Source organism: Bidens hawaiensis, unplaced genomic scaffold (genome assembly GCF_021521415.1).
Source record: "Bidens hawaiensis isolate Kalapana, Puna unplaced genomic scaffold, B.hawaiensis_p1.1 tig00021185_1, whole genome shotgun sequence".
Lineage (NCBI taxonomy): Eukaryota > Viridiplantae > Streptophyta > Magnoliopsida > Asterales > Asteraceae > Bidens > Bidens hawaiensis.
The window spans coordinates 132,905-151,238 of NW_027493278.1; the positions used below are offsets into that span (position 1 = coordinate 132,905).

Here is an 18,334-nt window from a genome sequence, read left to right on the forward strand (position 1 = left end):
CTTGATAGAAGTATTTGCCTCTTAGCAGCAGATCCTAGGTTCTAACCCAGACAATGGGTACTTTGCCGTTAAAAAAACATGAATTTAGAATTTGATTATTGATTATGTAATTATGTATTAAAGCTACATATGACATATTACATAATACAAAAATGTGACCAAACATTTGTTTAATTTAATGGTATGAAGTTGTACTACAATACATGACTCCAAACAAAGAAAAAAAAGTAGAATACAATAGATGGCCAAGTCTTCCAATTGCCACCTCTTTCACAAAACATAGACCTAAAAACTCAACTCAGCATATGATAAATATTTAAAACAAAAGCAACTAGCAATCAAATAAAACATAAACACAATTTTTTTGTTCTTCCTTCTTCACCTCAATTGTATACTATGCTCCTAACAAACAACCTATCTCTCTTATGTCTCCTTAATTTTTCACAAACAAGTACTCCAATCTCTTTTCTTGTCCCCTTTCGTAACGCTATGTGTTTGTTTCAATCACACGAAAGATTGTATATACTGAGAATAAGTCGAGATTAAAGAGAAACAAGATGCACCATTTATAACTTAATAAGTTTCGAATACCGTTTGGAGGTTTTAAGAACTTGGGACAATTGTGCCCACATATCCGAATCCAACAATCAAGAATGTGATTGTTTGGAGGTATATGTATATGAAGTAGTTGTGTTTTCCGTACATAAAATCATAGCATCCGGTGAAGAACAGGAACACCGCAAATCCAAGCTCCGTTAGATGAATTCTAGATCATGAAAACATATAGATAAGGTCAAGTTTTAAAACTAAAAAAATAATAAATAAAATCCATGTAGGCCTGTAAATGAACCACGCATTCAGTAAACCGTTAATGAACAAACAAACATGACCAAAATAGATTGTTCATTTAGTTAAATGAACAAACATGACCATATACATTGTTCGTTCATTTATGTTTGTGAGCATGCATTTACATTTGTTTAAGTTTGTACGTTTATGCTCGTTAATATATTAATTTAAATTTCTTAACTCCATTAAAATTTAAGCTATTTTGATAACTTTCTCAGCCTGGCACATTTTTCACACTTTTAATTGGTTTTAGTTTAGTAATGTTTGTTCGTTTATACCACGAAGTACGCGTTCATTTTCTTAACGAGTGAACATGAACAAGAAAACATGTTTGTTTAGTTGTTCGTCTTCAATCATTTGTTAGGCTAAAGTTAAACAAACTAACAAGAACATGCTCCGTTCGTGTTTGTTCTCTTATACAGACCTAAATCCAAGAAAAAGGACGATATTTACCTATCACCAATATTGAATTTGAACTTTTTCGGAGCTTGTTTGGCGGCTTTGTTATTATCTTTATTCTTGAGAGCATCTCCTAGCTTCTCTGTAACGACCCACTCGTTAGATCTCTTGGCATCAAGTAAACCAATGAATGTAGCCTTAGTACGGTGCAACGACATCACATTCTCAAAAAGAATCCAGTAGAACAATAAATGTATGGACCTGAAAAATGTTATATAACATCATATATCAATGTATAACTTATAAAAATCATATTTGAATGCCTAATGATAAATGCTGATCATGATGATAATGATACCTTGGAGTTCCAACAGAATTTAAGGTAGTGATGATGCATGGAATATAAATGGCACCCCAAATTGGAACCTCAACTTCAGGGACCAAGATAGTGAGCGGAAGAACCACGCAAAAAAAGAAAAAAGTGACCATATGCGCGATGATTTTTCGAACAAAGAAGAAACTGTAGATCACATAAACTTTCTTCCACAATGTCACTTTCTGCAACATAACATAACAATCAATATTAATACAAATGCTGTCGCTTTTAAACGAAAAATAATATTAAAGACGAGAAGATTAAATTATAAAAAACCTTGTTTTTGACAATCTCCATCACCATTTTCCTAAACAAATTGGCTGGACCACAAGACCACCTATGTTGTTGATACCGGAAGGCTTTGAATGTACTAGGAAGCTCACTTTTCACCTGCCACATATATCAAGATTGTATTTAAATGTTAGTCCAGATTAAAATATGTGTTTTTGATCATTAAAGATTGTATTTTGATCATGGTTTCGGGTCAAAGATTGTATTTTGACCATGGGTTCGGGTCAAAGAATTTTTTTATCATGGGTTCGGCCGTTCGGGTTAAAGATTGTATTTTGATCATGGGTTCGGGTTAATGATTATTTTTTGATCATGTGTTCGAGTCAAAAGATTGTTTTTTGATCATGGGTTCGGCTTAAAGATTGTATTTTGATCACGGGTTCGGGTTAAAGATTGTATTTTGTTCATGGGTTCGGGCTATTAATCATGGGTTCGGGTTAAAGATTGTATTTTGATCGTGCGCCCAGTTAAAGATTGTATTTTAATCATGGGCCCGGTTAAAGATTGTATTTTAAAATTGGGCCCGGTTTAAAGATTGTATTTTGATAATGGGTTCGGGTTAAAGATTGTATATTGATCACGGGTTCGGTTTAAAGATTGTATTGTGATCATGGGTGTGGATTAAAGATTGCATTTTGATTATAGGTTCGGGTTAAAAAATTTATTTTGATCTCGGGCCCAGTTAAAGATTGTATTTAAACACGGGCCCGGTTTAAAGATTGATAAAAATGACTAACCTGAAGGTCACCAAGATAAAGAAATTTCCATCCTTTAAGACCGGCACGAACCGCAAGATCCATGTCCTCCACAGTGGTCCGGTCCTTCCACCCTCCCGCTTCATTGATGGCGGCAATCCTCCACACGCCGCCGGTTCCTGTGGTAATTGCATTCATATTACACTATTATTATTAAGTGATCTAAAAAACTCGTGTATAACACAGATTAAATAAAATAAATATTAAATTGTTAGTAGTTGTTACCGGCGATAAGCGGCACTCTCATTTACTTATTTATTACGTATAGATTTTGGTTATTACCGTTGAATCCGAAAAACGCGTGAGTGGCTGATCCTACTTCTTGCTCCACTGTAAAATGGTAATCTAGTGACATCTCTTGCATTCTTGTCAATAAACATTCATCAGAGTTCACTGCATAAAATAATTTAATAAATAATACATTTAAGTGTAAATTAATATTTGACTTAACATGTAACATATAGATTATTGAATTAATTAATTATAGTGATGATATCACAAGGAGACAGAAGAGACCTAAGACTAAGGGGTGTGGGGGCTCAAGAAGAGCCAAAAACCAATAATATTATGACGTGTGGTAGAGAGAGAAACTGAATTAGGGGGGTGTTGGCGTCCCCGCTAGCGCCCCTGGCCCCTGGTGTGGGTAGCGCCCCTCTAGCGCCCCACATCCTCTCTCTCTTCTCCCGCTACCATGCTCACGGGTGGTGTTGGAGCCCCCTCTAGCTCCCCCTTGGTGTGGTACTAGCGCCTGGGGGCGTGAGCATAGAGGCTCTAGCGCCCCCTTTGAAGCTCCCACACCCCTGAGTCTAAGAGAAATGACCTTGTAACTTTTTAATCCAAATTAAAAATAATAATAATAATAATAAACCAAAAATATATAAAAAGTGAAGGTGGGCCCATGCATTATTTGGCCAATGGAAGCTACCTTACACGTCTCTACATCACAAACACAACATGCCATTAAACACATGAACTCACAGCTTGTTTTTTGTCACCTTCCCACAAGAAATTATATCAACCACAAATATGACACCTCATCAACTAATCTCTACACCTCAAATACAATATTTATTAATATTTTATTAATATTAATCACCTAAAATAGTTAATATGTGTATCCTATATTAATTATCAAATTGTTTTATAATGAAGTATCTTATAATTAGTTAAAGACATTTATATTTATTTTTATTTAATATTTAATATAAAACATATATGTATTTTAGGAAATTAATGTAAAATGAAAAATAAAAAAATCTTGAGTGTCGGTGAGAATTGAGAAAGTAGAATCCAGCAGCTGTACCAACGACAATGCACAGAGTACAACATTGAAGCATAAAGGCACGTGGTTTTGCAGAGTGCTAAATTACTATACTGTCCCTTGCACAGTAAAGTTGTTTATTCCATAAAAAACCAGACCACTTAATAAATACGATAATAAATATGAAAATAACCAAACTACCCTTTTACCAGCAACATTTATGCCGACTACTCTGGCGTTAACCATAACTTATTCTCGGTAGTTAGTTCCTCGTACAACTTATAAGGCTGAGGGGTGTGGAGCGCTAGAAAGGGCGCAAGAGGCCAACCAGTCGCGCCCGTTGGCTCTATTTACGCAACCCAAGAAGCCTTCACGCTCCCCCCAGCCGCTACCCCCTCTTGCGCCTGCCTCTTTTTCCGCGCTCGCGCCCCTCTCCTCTCGCGCCTCGGTGGTGTGGTGCTCGCGCCCCGAGAGGAGAGGGGCGCGAGCGCGGAAAAAGAGGCAGGCGCAAGAGGGGTAGCGGCTGGGGGGAGCGTGAAGGCTTCTTGGGTTGCGTAAATAGAGCCGTTGGCTCATATTAAATTGTATTAAAAAAAAAAAAAAAAAATTTTCCTCTATATATATTCCTCTATATATCACATATATATTCCTAAACCAATACATACCACACCCAAAACCATTCTCACATACCACACCCAAAACCAATATCACATACCACACCCAAAACCCAAAATCACCCTATCTTCGAAACCTTTTTTTAAAAACATGGCTGGAAATTGGTACCCAAACCTAGATTCAGATTACAGTTACGACGATTTATGGTCGGCACCCGGACCAAGCGATGTTTTATTCGGGGTCGCAACAATCATCCGGCTTTCAACCATCCAACATACAACCGTCTCCTAACTTTGTAGTTCCGGAGACACAAGAACCAGAACCAAAAGGTGAAGCTGCGGGCGCCGGACCTTTATGGTCGGCACCGGACCAAGCGATGTTCTAAGTGGGTTGAGCTGGTGGCGCCGGACCTTGATGCGGAAGTAGGGCCGAAACGGACTAAAACTAATTCATAAATTTTAAATAATTTATGAGTTTTTTTAATAATACGTTTTTTTAATACATTTATAAAAAAATAAAAAAAAAAACCGCTCGCGCCCCCTCTCGCGCCCCTCCACACCATGGCCCGGGGCGCGAGCACCACTACCAACACCCATCTTATCAAGTTTCTCTCTCTGCCACACGTCACAATATTATTGGCTGGCGCCCCCACTCGCGCCCCCCCACACCCCTCAGCCTAAGCACAAGTTACAATCCATATATATTTTACACTTTTTTTTATAAACTTCTTATTTTTCGGCTAACATAATAAAATCTTGAAAATTAATTAAAACTAAAGTACGAATGAGTCAGCACAAGACATAAAGTAGTGATTATTATGCCGTGATTCAAGGAGTTAAATGGGACCCACATCTTAGGCTGAGGGGTGTGGGGCTTCAACGGGGGCGCTAGAGCCCCTCCGCTCGCGCCCCCAGGCGCTAACACCACACTACCGGGGCGCTAACGGGGTCGCTAACGCGAAAATCCATGCAGGCGTGAGCCTGTTAGCGGGAGAAGAGAGAGAGGAGCTTGTTGAATTTTAGAAAAAGAGCCGTTGGGCTCTTATTAAATTAAAAAAAAAAAAATTTCCTATATAATACCCCATTTCACCCATTTTTATACCACAACTTCAAACCTTCACCCAAAATCAATTCATCTTCTCAACTTTTTAAAAAAAAAATGGCTGGAAATTGGTACCCAAACCTTGATTCAGATTATATTGACGACGATTTATGGTCGTCACCCGCACCAACCGATGTTTTATTCGGAGCCGCAAGAATCATCCGGCTTTCAACCATCCAACACACAACCGTCTCCTAACTTTGTTGTTCCGGAGACACAAGAATCACACGGTGAAGCTACGGGACCAAAAAGACGCGTCCACCGGAAAAAACAACTTGCAACGGACGGGTCGGGACCGCTTCGACTCCGAGGACGAAACGGAAAGCCACTCCGTGGTCATCGGATGAGAAGGAAGCCTTGTGTCGGGCTTGGATAGTCATTTCTGAGGATTGGCGTTGCGGTAATTGTTTTAAACGTTTTTAAAAATGATTTTTAATATAAAAGTTAAATGGAAATCTAATTTATTTATTCATTTTGCAGCCGACTACCAAAAGAGCAAGATTTTTTGGACAAAGGTTAAGGAGACGTTCTACATGCTCGTTGGGAGTACAGAGCGGAACGCCGATATGATTTCGGGTCGGTGGTCCGAAATCAGAAAATTTGTCGGCTTGTTTACTAATCTTTTCAACAGGAACAGCGGTCGTATGAGACCAAGTGGCAGTGATGATTTGGCGGTTTACAATTTCACGGTCGAAGAGTGGAAGCAGGAGTGTTTGCGAAGGTATGGGATGGTGAAGACGTGGGACGATTTATTGTTGTGGGAGAGGTTGAAAAGGTGTTCCAAGTGGGTTGAGCTGGTGGCGCCGGACTTTGATGCGGAAGTAAGGGCGAAACGGACTAAAACTAGTTCGTCTGGAGCGTATAGCACTTCAACCGGGTCGGATTGCCGCGTTGGATTCGACCTAAACATTGCGGAGGAGGAAACGTCTTCACCGCCGAGGAGGCGGCCATTGGGAAGGGATGCCAAGGGGAAAAAACCGGCTGAGGGGAAAGCCGTAAACATCGCCAATCTTGTTGAATCCCTCAATAAATTCAACAAAACCATGGAGGTGGTCTCTAATGACAAAAAGGAAAAAAGTCGAATGAGAGATTTGGACTTTCTTACTAGAGACTTCAGTAACCTAAATCTGGTCAATCAAATGCTAATGGAAAAGCAAAAGGAACGTATCCGAAAGAGATTGATCGAAGAAGACAAAGCCGAAGAATAAGAATAATGTTTTTTTAATACTTTAATTTTTATTTTATTTTTAGATATTAATGTGTTTTTTTTATTAATGTGTGTTTTTTTAATAATTTATGAGTTTTTTTAATAATACGTTGTTTGAATATATTTATAAAAAAATAAAAAAAAAATTCGCTGGAGCCCCTGCTGGAGCCCCTCCACACCAGGGCCAGGGGCTCCAACGGGGGCTCCAACACCCCCCTTATCCAGTTTCTCTCTCTGCCACACGTCATAATATTATTGGTTGGAGCCCCCATTAAAGCCCCCTTATCCAGTACATATTAAATCCTTGTACTATACTTTTTTTATAGAAGTAATCCTTGTACTTAATAATATTATGCTCTTTGTAACTTTCTAAACTAAGCTTATTATTTCACCCAAAAAGTTGATGGGTTAAAACAAGATATTGTTTTGTTTTTATTATATGTTGGAAATTGTAAAATCAATCAATCAATCAATCAATCTTGCCCAGTAAAATCCCACCGACAGCAAAGCTATAAGTAGGGTCTGGCGAGGGTGGGATGTAGACACACCGTACCTCTATCCAAAGGAATAAAGAGGTGGCTTCCAGAGAGACCCTCGGCTCTAAGTACATGTGTATGAAGCAAAATAAAGGAAATCAAAGTTTAACAGTTATATAAAAACTACAACTAATTATAATAATATTAATAATAAGATCACAGTTTAACAGCTATATAAAAGCTAATAATAATAATAATAATAATATATGTAAGGGGAATACCATTATGGTATGTGACCTAAATAAGTTAAGTCTAAGCCCTAAGGTATTGAATTCTCTCTAAAAATCCTTAACTTTAATTCTACTTCTCCACGAATTCCTATCCTTAACCATGTCCTCGGAGAGGTTTAGGTCTATCAAATCATGCCTAATCCTCTCATCCAAGTCAATTTCGGTCGTCCTCTACCCCTCCTCCCCTCTATAGTAATGTTTTCTACGGATCTAACAGGATTCGTCGTCTGTCTTCTCTTTACATGTCCAAACCATCTCAATCTCCACTCTCTTATCTTGTCTGCTATGTTCGCCACCCCTAATCTCTCGCGAAACACAACGTTTGTTATTCGGTCTAGCCTTGTGTGCCCACACATCCAACGTAGCATTCTCATTTCTGCTACCTCCATCTTCCGCACTTGTGCCTTCTTGATGGCCCAACAATCTGTTCCATATAGCATTGCAGGTCTAACTGCCACCCCTATAGAATTTTCCCTTTAGTTTAGTCGGGAAACTCTTGTCGCACAATATACCTGTGGCTGCTTTCCATCTACACCATCCTACCTGAACTCGGTGGGTCACATCACTGTCTAATTCCCCATCGCTCTGTACAAATGATCCTAAATACTTGAACTTCGTTACCTGCGGGACCACCTGCCCTTCAATTGTGATCTGTGCGTCTTCATTGTCGTTTATCCCACCAAAATCACAGTGTAGGTACTCCGTCTTAGATCGGCTAATCTTTAAACCTTTTGTCTCTAAGGTTGTTCGCCACTCCTCAAGCCTCATGTTTAAATCTTGTTTTTTCTCAGCAAGTAAAACAATATCGTCTGCGAACATCATGCACCACGGGAGAGTCCCCTGAATCGACTTTGACAACTCATCCAAGAATACTGCAAAAAGAAACGGGCTCAACGCTGACCCCTGGTGAAGACCTACCTCTACAGGAAAGAAATCAGTATCCCCCACTGGCGCACGGACACTTGTTTCACTCCTGGTATACATATCCATAATTATCTCAATGTATTTCCTGGGCACTCTTCTACCCTCCAAGCACTCCCAGAGCACCTGTCGTGGCACACTGTCGTAAGCCTATTCTAGGTCAATAAACACCATATGCTTGTAAAATGTTGTTCACATATTATATGCTTGTAAAATGTTGTTCACATATTATATGCTTGTTGACTACATAATTGTTGCAGATATTTTTTAACTTTATTATTATTTATATGATAGGGTAATAAATTTAATAAATATATAATGATTATATTCTTTGTACAAAACAATGGGTGTGTGTATGACCACACCTCCGACACTTCAACAATCTATGAGCAAGTGTGAATATTTTCTTTATCTTTTTTTTTGTAATATTTTATTTATTATATTATTATAATGGAGTTAGTAATTTAGTATTTGGTAACCTAAAATTTAAAGAGTTTTTATAATCAAAGAATGAATTAGTTAACCAACACTTAAGCTAAAACACTTACCAAACCGCCACCGCGCTTGAACAAGGGCGATTTGAGGGTTGAACTCAAGGAACGGGATGGCTCGTCGGAGAAAATCGGGCTCGGGTCGAAAATCCGCGTCGAAAATTGTGACGTATTCGCAATCTTTAACATAATCATGTGTTAATCCTTCCTTTAAAGCACCTGCTTTGTAACCTCCTCTGCTTTGTCTAATTTGATACCTAATATTAACCCCTTTACTTGCCCATCTTTGACACTCTTTCTCAATCATATCCTAAACAAAATAAAAATATTAAAAACTTATATATAATTATATAATATATAATTCTTTTGTTTTTAAAACAAAAGGGAGCATATTGCATATGACATATGGGTATGGCATTAAATGTAACATGGGTTGATTCTCTTTTTTTGTTATTAATAAAAAACTATAGTTTTTGTAAATCTAATGATGACTACCTTTGTATAAATTCAAGAAATCAGTTAATTATAGTAAAAAATTAATATATATGAAACTTGAAATCTAAAACCAATTTTACCCAATTGGGTTAAAAATTTAGATCTTGTAAAACAATAAATCCACCATATTTAACCAATAAAAAGTGATGTAATCATTTGGTAATATTATATAGATTTGTAGTAGACTTGATTGAGATGTACCTTGATAACAAAGTCAGTAGAGTCATCAAGTACTTGAATCACGAGCCGATCGGACGGCCACGATAAATTACACGCCGCCCCAATAGAGATCTTATAAACCTGCAATAATAAAACAACAACCGTACCCGGTAAATATCACAGTCGTCTAAACAAAAAAAACCCTATGCATAAATACATTTGATGGCTCAGCTAGTAATAACAACGTAGCCAGTAAATATTAATATCATCTAAATAAAAAATCCCTATGCATAAACACATCTGGTGGCTTAGCTAATTTTGTAAACGAACCTCTTTCTCATTAAACATAGGGATTTGAATCAAAACCAACGGGAAAGCCGAATTCCCGATCTCCAAATCATCGCGAATTGGCTCCCAATTGTAACGTTTTTCGGGTTTCTTCCAAAACAACTTCACAAGGATAATAACGATACCCATGTAAAGGCGTTCCACGAACAACATAACCGTCATTGCTAAACAGATATAAACAGCCAATTGAAGCAATGGTACTATCAATGGGGCTTTAATTAAGTCCCACAACATCCCAATTTGTGCCACGAGGTCCACCGAAGCCCCCGGAAAGCTTTCGGGGATTAAATTCTTCCCGGATACAATATCACCCATTGAATTTGACTTAGATCTATCAAGATTTGATAAATGTGGGTGATATTTGATATATTGAGATAATGTCCTTCCTGTGTTTTCAGCTTATGCCAAAAACAGAACTGCTTCTTGGGTTTTGGATTATTATTATTATTATTATTATTATTATTATTAACAAGAAGCAGAAGTGTGATGTGGCATTGCTGAAGAGAGGATAGGAAATGGTGAGAGAGAGGAGGAAGATAGGAGTGAAGTGAAGAGAGGTTGAGGTTTTTTTATAGTTAATTTTTTAACTTTTTTTGTTGTATAAAATATTTTTATTTTTTTGTGAGTTTACACTCTACCTTATTGTTTTTTAGTTTCTGGTACTTTAAGTGCTTGTACTTTTTTGGGTTTGGGTTTTTTAGTCCTTTGAGTTTGATGTTTTGTGCAAAGGGTTACTATGATAGTAACATGTAGACGTATCAAGTAATGTTTTACTCGTAGAGTAGGTTCTGAAGAGGGTGAGATGACAATAATTCATGATGTAAATATATGTACTTGTAATAGAAGAGGAAAGAATGAGAATAAAATTCAAAAGGACGGTTACTTGTTAAAATGTTTTACAAATGTATACATTTTAGAGCAAACCATAATGCAAGTCTCTGAAATAATTTTTTTTTTCTTTTTTTAAATATTTGTTGTGTTAGTAAATAATGAGTTGTTTGTTTGTGTATGTTACTTATTGATATTGACGGTTCGGTAGTTGGTGACGTAGTTGGTGACAAAATGAAAAGTTGTAGAATTTTACGAAAGCCAAACACTTTGAGCATTGAGAGGTATGGCATTAAGACAGGTATGGCATTAAGAGCACTCAAATTGGATTCGTTATTTATATCTTAGTAATTTAGTTAAAACTCATATTTTCTCTACATACATTCCTCATATATATCTCTGCTCAATTGTAATATCTTTGTGTTCTCTTTTCTCGGTCTTCCATTCATAATATATGAGGATTAATAGTGAATAAATAGTATTTTTTCAAATATAATGAAAGAGAGTTGAATATCTAAATTTCATATGTATATTTGAGAAATGGAATGAAGATGAGTTAGTTATATGTGAAAAACATTTTTTTTAAGATATAGATGAGGGTAATGTTGGAAATCCAATGGAATGTTTCTATAATTTGGTAAGTTAATATTGTTTGTTATTTTGTTGTTAAATTTAACTTATTTATTAGTTAAACTAGCTTTTGAACCCGTGTATTACACGGGATTTGTCAAATAACAAAAATAAAAAGATCCATTATCTGGAAGAAATAGACAAAATTATAGGTAAAAAGAAGATAAAATATATAGTACAAACAATAAAAAATCTGGAATCCTCAAATTTACAAATTCGATTTTTTTTATATACAACATTTGCAAAAATTGTTTTGATCAATTACTCGGGGATAACTATGATAAATGAGATGAGAGATTAGAGAATTAGAAGATAAATTATAACCCATTTCTTAAAATTGTTTTGTCCCATGACCCATGAATAGATAGGATAAATAAGATGAGAAATTAGAGAATTATAAATGAAATTATAACCCATTTGCCAAAATTAATTTGACCCATGACAAATTGATAGTTAGGATGAATGAAGATGATAGATTAGAGAATTAGATAGGAAATTATAACCCACTTACCAATATGGTTTTACTCCATAACCCGTGGATAGGTAGGATGAATGAGAAGAGAGATTAGGTAAAGAATGAATATGAGATTGCTACATCATCTTCATTATTTTCTTTTATTAGTATAGTTAGATTAGTTTAAAAGGTACATCATTCATATTTTTATGTTATCATTTGTATAATCAAACTGACAATGATTTTTGAACGGTGTAGCATTTTTGTTTTGCAAAAAAAAGAAGAGACAGATTTGTCATTATTACAAATGAGTATGCAAGTGTTTTTTTTTCCCTCAAGATATGAAAGCATGTTAATGAGAAGGGAAGACACGTCTAATACGGTATACTATGTGTGTGTGTCTTAACTCATTGAGCTAGGCCGAGCTAAAAGTATACCCACCTGAACGCAATGTATATAATTATCATAAAACGACAAATAAACATATCGTCATTTTTATTAACATCGACACGATTGTTTGGTTTAAAAAAAGATCCAACAACAAAAAGATGAGTGTATCAAACTGATGGGATTCTTCCCAAACACTGAACTTGTAACGGAATTCCCTGCATCGCATTAGTAGCAATATCTTATCATTCAATGATGGATGTCCCTTCTATTTATAACTTTAAAACAAATTTGCATGAACATTAATAGCATCCTCTGTTCCTCTGTACCAACAAGTGTTCATTTAAATGTTGCCATTTTTATTTGCATAGGTAGACCACAACTTCATACATATAGCTATAAACTATTAGAAGTGTATGTGCATATATTGAAAGTTAAGAGGCTAAATTGTTAAACAGTAAGAAGATGAAGGTCAAAGTGAAATTTAGATGCATGAGTTCCTACAGTGGAGTCAACGGCTAGACTCCGACTGCTTATTCGGGATACGACGTCGTAATGTACGAATATTCCGGCGCATAAATATCAACAAAATCTTTTGGTAATTTATTAGATTTATGTAGTCTATTATTATTATTATTATTATTATTATTACTATGTTACAAATAAGAAGTTTGGTGTCACATATATCATATTGAGTCATTTGGTGGCACCAAACTGGTCCGTAAGTTTTATTTTTTAGATTAGTTACCGTAACAAATGTAACGGAAACCGATCAAACGTTATTTTTTTTGTTTAGTTTTGGTTTAATAATAAACATGATAGAAATTGACAGACTTTTTGTAGACTCGTCGCCTCGACACCCGAGATCGACAATACCAACGCTTGAGTTTTACCGATAGACGCCGTCACATTGGTCCACCTCAATTTTTATATATTTTTTTTATTTTTGGTTTTAATTCCGGTACAATAACGCACGTCATCGAAACCGACCAAATTCACGTCGAATTACCGGCTCAACGCATAAATTTTATCACCGTCTGAGTTTTACCGACATGCCCCGCGCAACGCGCCGGGTAAAAATATAGTTGTTCACAAAGGAAAATCAATTTGTCTTTTCTTTATTTGTTGAATATATTACACAAATGTAAAATAAACTTTGAACCTGTCATGAAAAAAGTAACAAACTTCTATCTTTACTCTGTAAATTCTCACTGTTTTTACTATTATTATATTAGTGTTATTATAATTTGGTATTTGAGTAATATTCGTCATGTATTCGTACAACGTATCTTCAAATTTATACATTTGATTAACATCTCGTTACAGCATAAGTTTTCTTTAATTGCTATGAGCCATAGCAATTTTGCATAACAAAATATTACATGACCAATTACACATAACGAAAAACTTTTGAGTTTACTAAGTAGCCGGAATCGACTACAAAGAAAACTAATTCAAGCAATTTTCCAGGTCACAATTGGGTGTATATGGGAATTAAGGAACGGCAAGATATATAATGAAGTCAACACTCGACCTACTCAAATCATGGAAAACATCAAGATTATTAGCTTCTTATGGATGATCTCACGATCGAGGAAAATTGTAATAGATTGGACTCTAAATCTCATACATCCTAGTGCATCTCATCCTCGCATCTTCAAGAATGCAATTTTGGTTATTGTTGGAGATGATACATTTTTTTAAATATCATGCGTCTTATTATTTTAAGTATCATACGTCTTGACCTCATATACGATAATGCATCTCATCCTCGTATTTCTTGTTTACGTTGCGGTTTTCTCTTCTTTGATAAATCACCATAGAAACAAATTTACTAATTATTTCTGCAAAAGTAGTTCATGGGATGTTTGATGGAACCATAATTAAAAGTGGGAGAAAAGACCATATGCATGTACATCATGTGAAAAACAAACACGAAAATGTGACAAGTCATCAACAAATGTAACGTAAATAGTCAATAAATGTAAAATAATAATAATAATAAGAAATAAAAATTGATTGGATCATGTGAGTATGTAACATGATTATTTGTGTTGCTTAAATAAACACACTATATCTTATCCTTATCAAATATTAACAAAACACATTCTTTACACTAAAATAAATAAAGATTATTACAAAAAAAATTAAAAAGCTTTCTTAGATAAGGAAATGTCAAAGTTGGGTTAGTTAAATCATTACGTCATTGTCATATAGGCAATGAGACTGTAACTACCCTAACCATTAACTTGCGCGTTATGGTTTAGCTAGACATTAAATATAAAAAAAGAAAAGGAAAACAAAGAGTGTGAGTGGTTAAATGGGAGCGGCCCCACCGTTCTCTTGTTATCAAGCTTGTTATTTGGTTAACAACGGCTCAATAACGTTGGGCCCTTAAAAACATGGCCCGGTGCAGCCGGTGTTAAGTGGCGGCCACCTAAACATAAGGCTTGCTTTAACGAAACAACGACAATGAGGCTAAGAATAAAACGAAAAAAAATGTGCACGTGTTTATAATGCATTTTCTTGTGAAAGTATGATAAATAATGACACGTTATCTTACAGCTACCAAAATTTTATGAATTAACATTCAACCTTTTTTAAGAAAAATATATATTATTTATTTTTGTAATCGTTCGAGAGTCATTTGTTCTCACAAATATGTGCATTCTACAAGGAGGGTTCATAATGAATCCATTTAAAATGGGAAAACAAAAAATTTCAATCTCAGACATGGTTCATGATTGATCAATGTCTAATCGATCATTAAAATTTTTGTTGTTAATTGAAATTTAGTGTTTTTAACTTTTTATATATATTTTTTATGATGTTAGTGCGGCTGTCAGGTTTTAAAAAGCAATATCCTAATTCCAACATCAACCGCATCTTACCCAAGTTTGAAACCTCTTACAATGAGGCCCAAATTCAATCTCATTTGTAACACTTTTGGTTGATATTAGCAATGAAAATTTGACTTAAGCCTTGCAATGTTGTCAGTTCAAATCCCGAGTCAATCAGGGTTTTAGTCACATCATGTGTTACGTTAGATAGTTATACTCTTGTGATGGCACAATGACTGTTAAGTGGCAGCTGGCAGTATAGTTTCCTGATGGGAAGCTCAAGCCAAACTCTGAAGTCAGCGTGGCTGGTTAAGCCGACATAATGTGTCACTCTGTCGTAAGTGGGGCAATTGGACTCTCCAAATTAGAGAGTGCGGTGACCCAACACACGAGAAAATCGTCGTTTTAAAAAAACTATTTTATAAAATAAGGTAGTTTTGTAAAAAAAAAATGTAAATGCATGTGTATATTAAAAGTGAGTTTGATGGATGTGGGCACATGGGGTCACAATGTTTCCAAAAGAACAAAAGAAAATGGCACGCCGCATTTTATCCCAATCGTGATCGCAAACACAAGAAGCCTTTGGAAAACATATCTTTTCTCAACATGTTAGCGGCAATTGTGAAAAAAGCAAATAAATCTTACCATTTCCCTACGTCTCACTTCCCTGTATCATGGGGACTACACACAATCACATACATCAAGGGAACCTTTTTAATTTATGTCTATTTAAGCATATTTAATGTGCCAATATGGAAAGATAAACATCCATGATAAAATTAATCTTGAAAATTCTATATATATGCCACACATGTAGTGTACTAGTGTTTAATAGAGAACCATTTGAAAAAAAAAGTATACTTAAGTGATACACATAGAATTTTATACACGATGTTTTGCTATTTTGATGGAAGAGGAAAAAAAATGGAGTGATTTTATTGATAAACGTGATCATTGATCGTTCATCAAGTTACTTTATTGATAAAAAGTGATTATTGATCGTTGATCAAGTTATTTTAATAGTTAAGATTAAGGCGGTGATAAAATTAAAAATAATAAATAAGTTAAAAAAGAAAAATACGATATTGTTAACATTTTCTTAACTTTAATCTATAATTACCCCATATTTTTATATATGCTTTTCAAAATCAATATAGCCTTTATACACCTCTTTTTTTTTAATTATATCATAACACAAATAAATTTGTTATATTTGATTTTAAGTAAAGCTCTGTTGTACTAAAAAGAATGCTGATAATTGTTGATGTCATGTAAAGTCATTGTAGGCATATGTTGTATAATTATTTATTTATTGATGATCGTAAGTTATATTAATGTGCAATTATATATCTATGTAGCATAATAATTACACGTCGTAATAATAATATGCAACTATGCATATGCATATACAATTTTCTAACATACATGTATGGCATCTCGTGAAAAATGATTTACATCGAAAGACACCTTCAAACAGAACCAATGTGTGGATGCACGCATGCTATTTGCTACATTTTTTTTTTTACTTTTTTAAACCTGAAATCAAAATATTTGAATGTTTATAAGACTTTGTTTCTAGTGAGCTACTAACCAAACACCATTTGCTACTATACTACTACATGTATGCATATCATGACTTGAAAAGAGAGCAACTGTCAACAAAACTTAGAAATTTTAATCTTATTTTACCATTAGAATAATTAAAATTAACAAGTAAAAGAAAAACCATATTTGTTGACAAAGATTTCAAAAGCAAAATTTCATGGTTGGGGCAGGGGTAGAACAATATCTTCAGAATATCGGGTGGGTGTGGATGTGGATGTTTCTATTTTAAATAACCCGACATCACTCAGAAAATATGTATTCACAAGTCATTACTCATTATTTATTTATTTATACAAAATTAATCTTACCCTAAATGATTGTGTGTGGTCTAAACATAATTTCAACAAGTTATTTTATTTTAGAAAGATTAAATGTCATGTTTATTTCGAAATATAGACCCCAAAACTCCAATATAAGCTAGAAACACAATGTTTCGAATTCATATCAACTTATAAAATTTAAAATAGTCGTATATGAAGAGGAATAATCCGGATTTTTTATGCATAAAGTTAACCCAGTTCGTCAGAAGAGAAAAAGAAGATCCGGAATTCCAGATGGGCAGATAGTATTTAAGGAAACAATCTTCATTATGTTACGTGACATATCAGGGAAAGACATGATTGATCTTTTGACCAAACCTCTCCACAAACGCCATTATCAAGAAACCGTGTAGGGGTAAAACAAGTTGAAAACACTCCATTCGGTAGCGGTGTGATTAATTAGGGTTGGGGAGTTGTAACTGTTTTTGCCGTTATCTGATTTTGAATTTCAAAATCTCAATATACTTTCCTGCCTGTCAGGGGATGCTCCCCCCTTGCACCCGCCACCAGAGGCGCTGCCCCGGGACCCCCGGCCCCCCATTACTTAGGGGCTTTGCCCACGTAACGATAGGATTAAATTATAATACTATCGAAATAAATGTGTACCCCGCACCCAATTTTTCAGATTTATATTACAATTTACTTGATTAACAGATTAATCTCGAATTACACTAAAATTATTAATATGAAATGAAGGTGGGTGAAGTCATGTCATGGAGGCCCTCAGAAAAACCATGGATCGAACCGAACCGAACCGAACCGAACACTCGAATAAAATGAACTATCATGTTGAATATCCGTACTATTTTAAGAAAATGAACCCAAAAATTAAAAAATTAAAAGCGGAGAAAGAGGCAGAAAAAGTGGTAGATATGTGTTGGTGACCGTTGACTGGTAGTTAGACTAAGGGGAGTGGGGGCTCCAGCAGAGCCAAGAACCAATAATATTATGACGTGTGGCAGAGAGAGAAACTGGATAAGGGGGGTGTTGGAGCCCCTGGCCCCTGGTGTGGGTAGCGCCCCTCTAGCGCCCATATTGAAGCCCCACATCCTCTCTCTCTCTTCTCCCGCTACCATGCTCACGGGTGGTGTTTGCGCCTCGGTAGCGCCCCCTCTAGCGCCCATTTGAAGTGGTACTAGCGCATGGGGGCGCGAGCGGAGGGGCTCTAGCGCCCCCTTTGAAACCCCCACACCCCTCAGTCTTATGTAACTATAACTACTTTTTGGCCTTCCATAA

At 35.6% G+C, this 18,334-nt stretch overlaps 1 protein-coding gene and 1 pseudogene across 2 annotated transcripts in view; both read right to left on the bottom strand.

Annotated features, from left to right (window-relative positions):
* LOC143562977 (putative nucleolar protein 5-2) overlaps nucleotides 1–18,334 on the bottom strand; it is a 169,214-nt pseudogene that overhangs the window by 30,170 nt on the left and 120,710 nt on the right. The gene's annotated exons all lie outside the window — the stretch shown is intronic.
* On the bottom strand, nucleotides 143–10,427 carry LOC143562972 (glucomannan 4-beta-mannosyltransferase 2-like). Its single transcript, XM_077050630.1, has 9 exons — nucleotides 10,017–10,427; nucleotides 9,729–9,827; nucleotides 9,090–9,342; nucleotides 2,953–3,063; nucleotides 2,653–2,789; nucleotides 1,901–2,014; nucleotides 1,607–1,806; nucleotides 1,303–1,509; nucleotides 143–766 (listed from the first exon to the last, which is right to left on the bottom strand). The coding sequence occupies exons 1-9, from the start codon at nucleotides 10,347–10,349 to the stop codon at nucleotides 604–606; spliced, it is 1,617 nt and encodes a 538-aa protein (XP_076906745.1). The 5' UTR covers nucleotides 10,350–10,427; the 3' UTR covers nucleotides 143–603.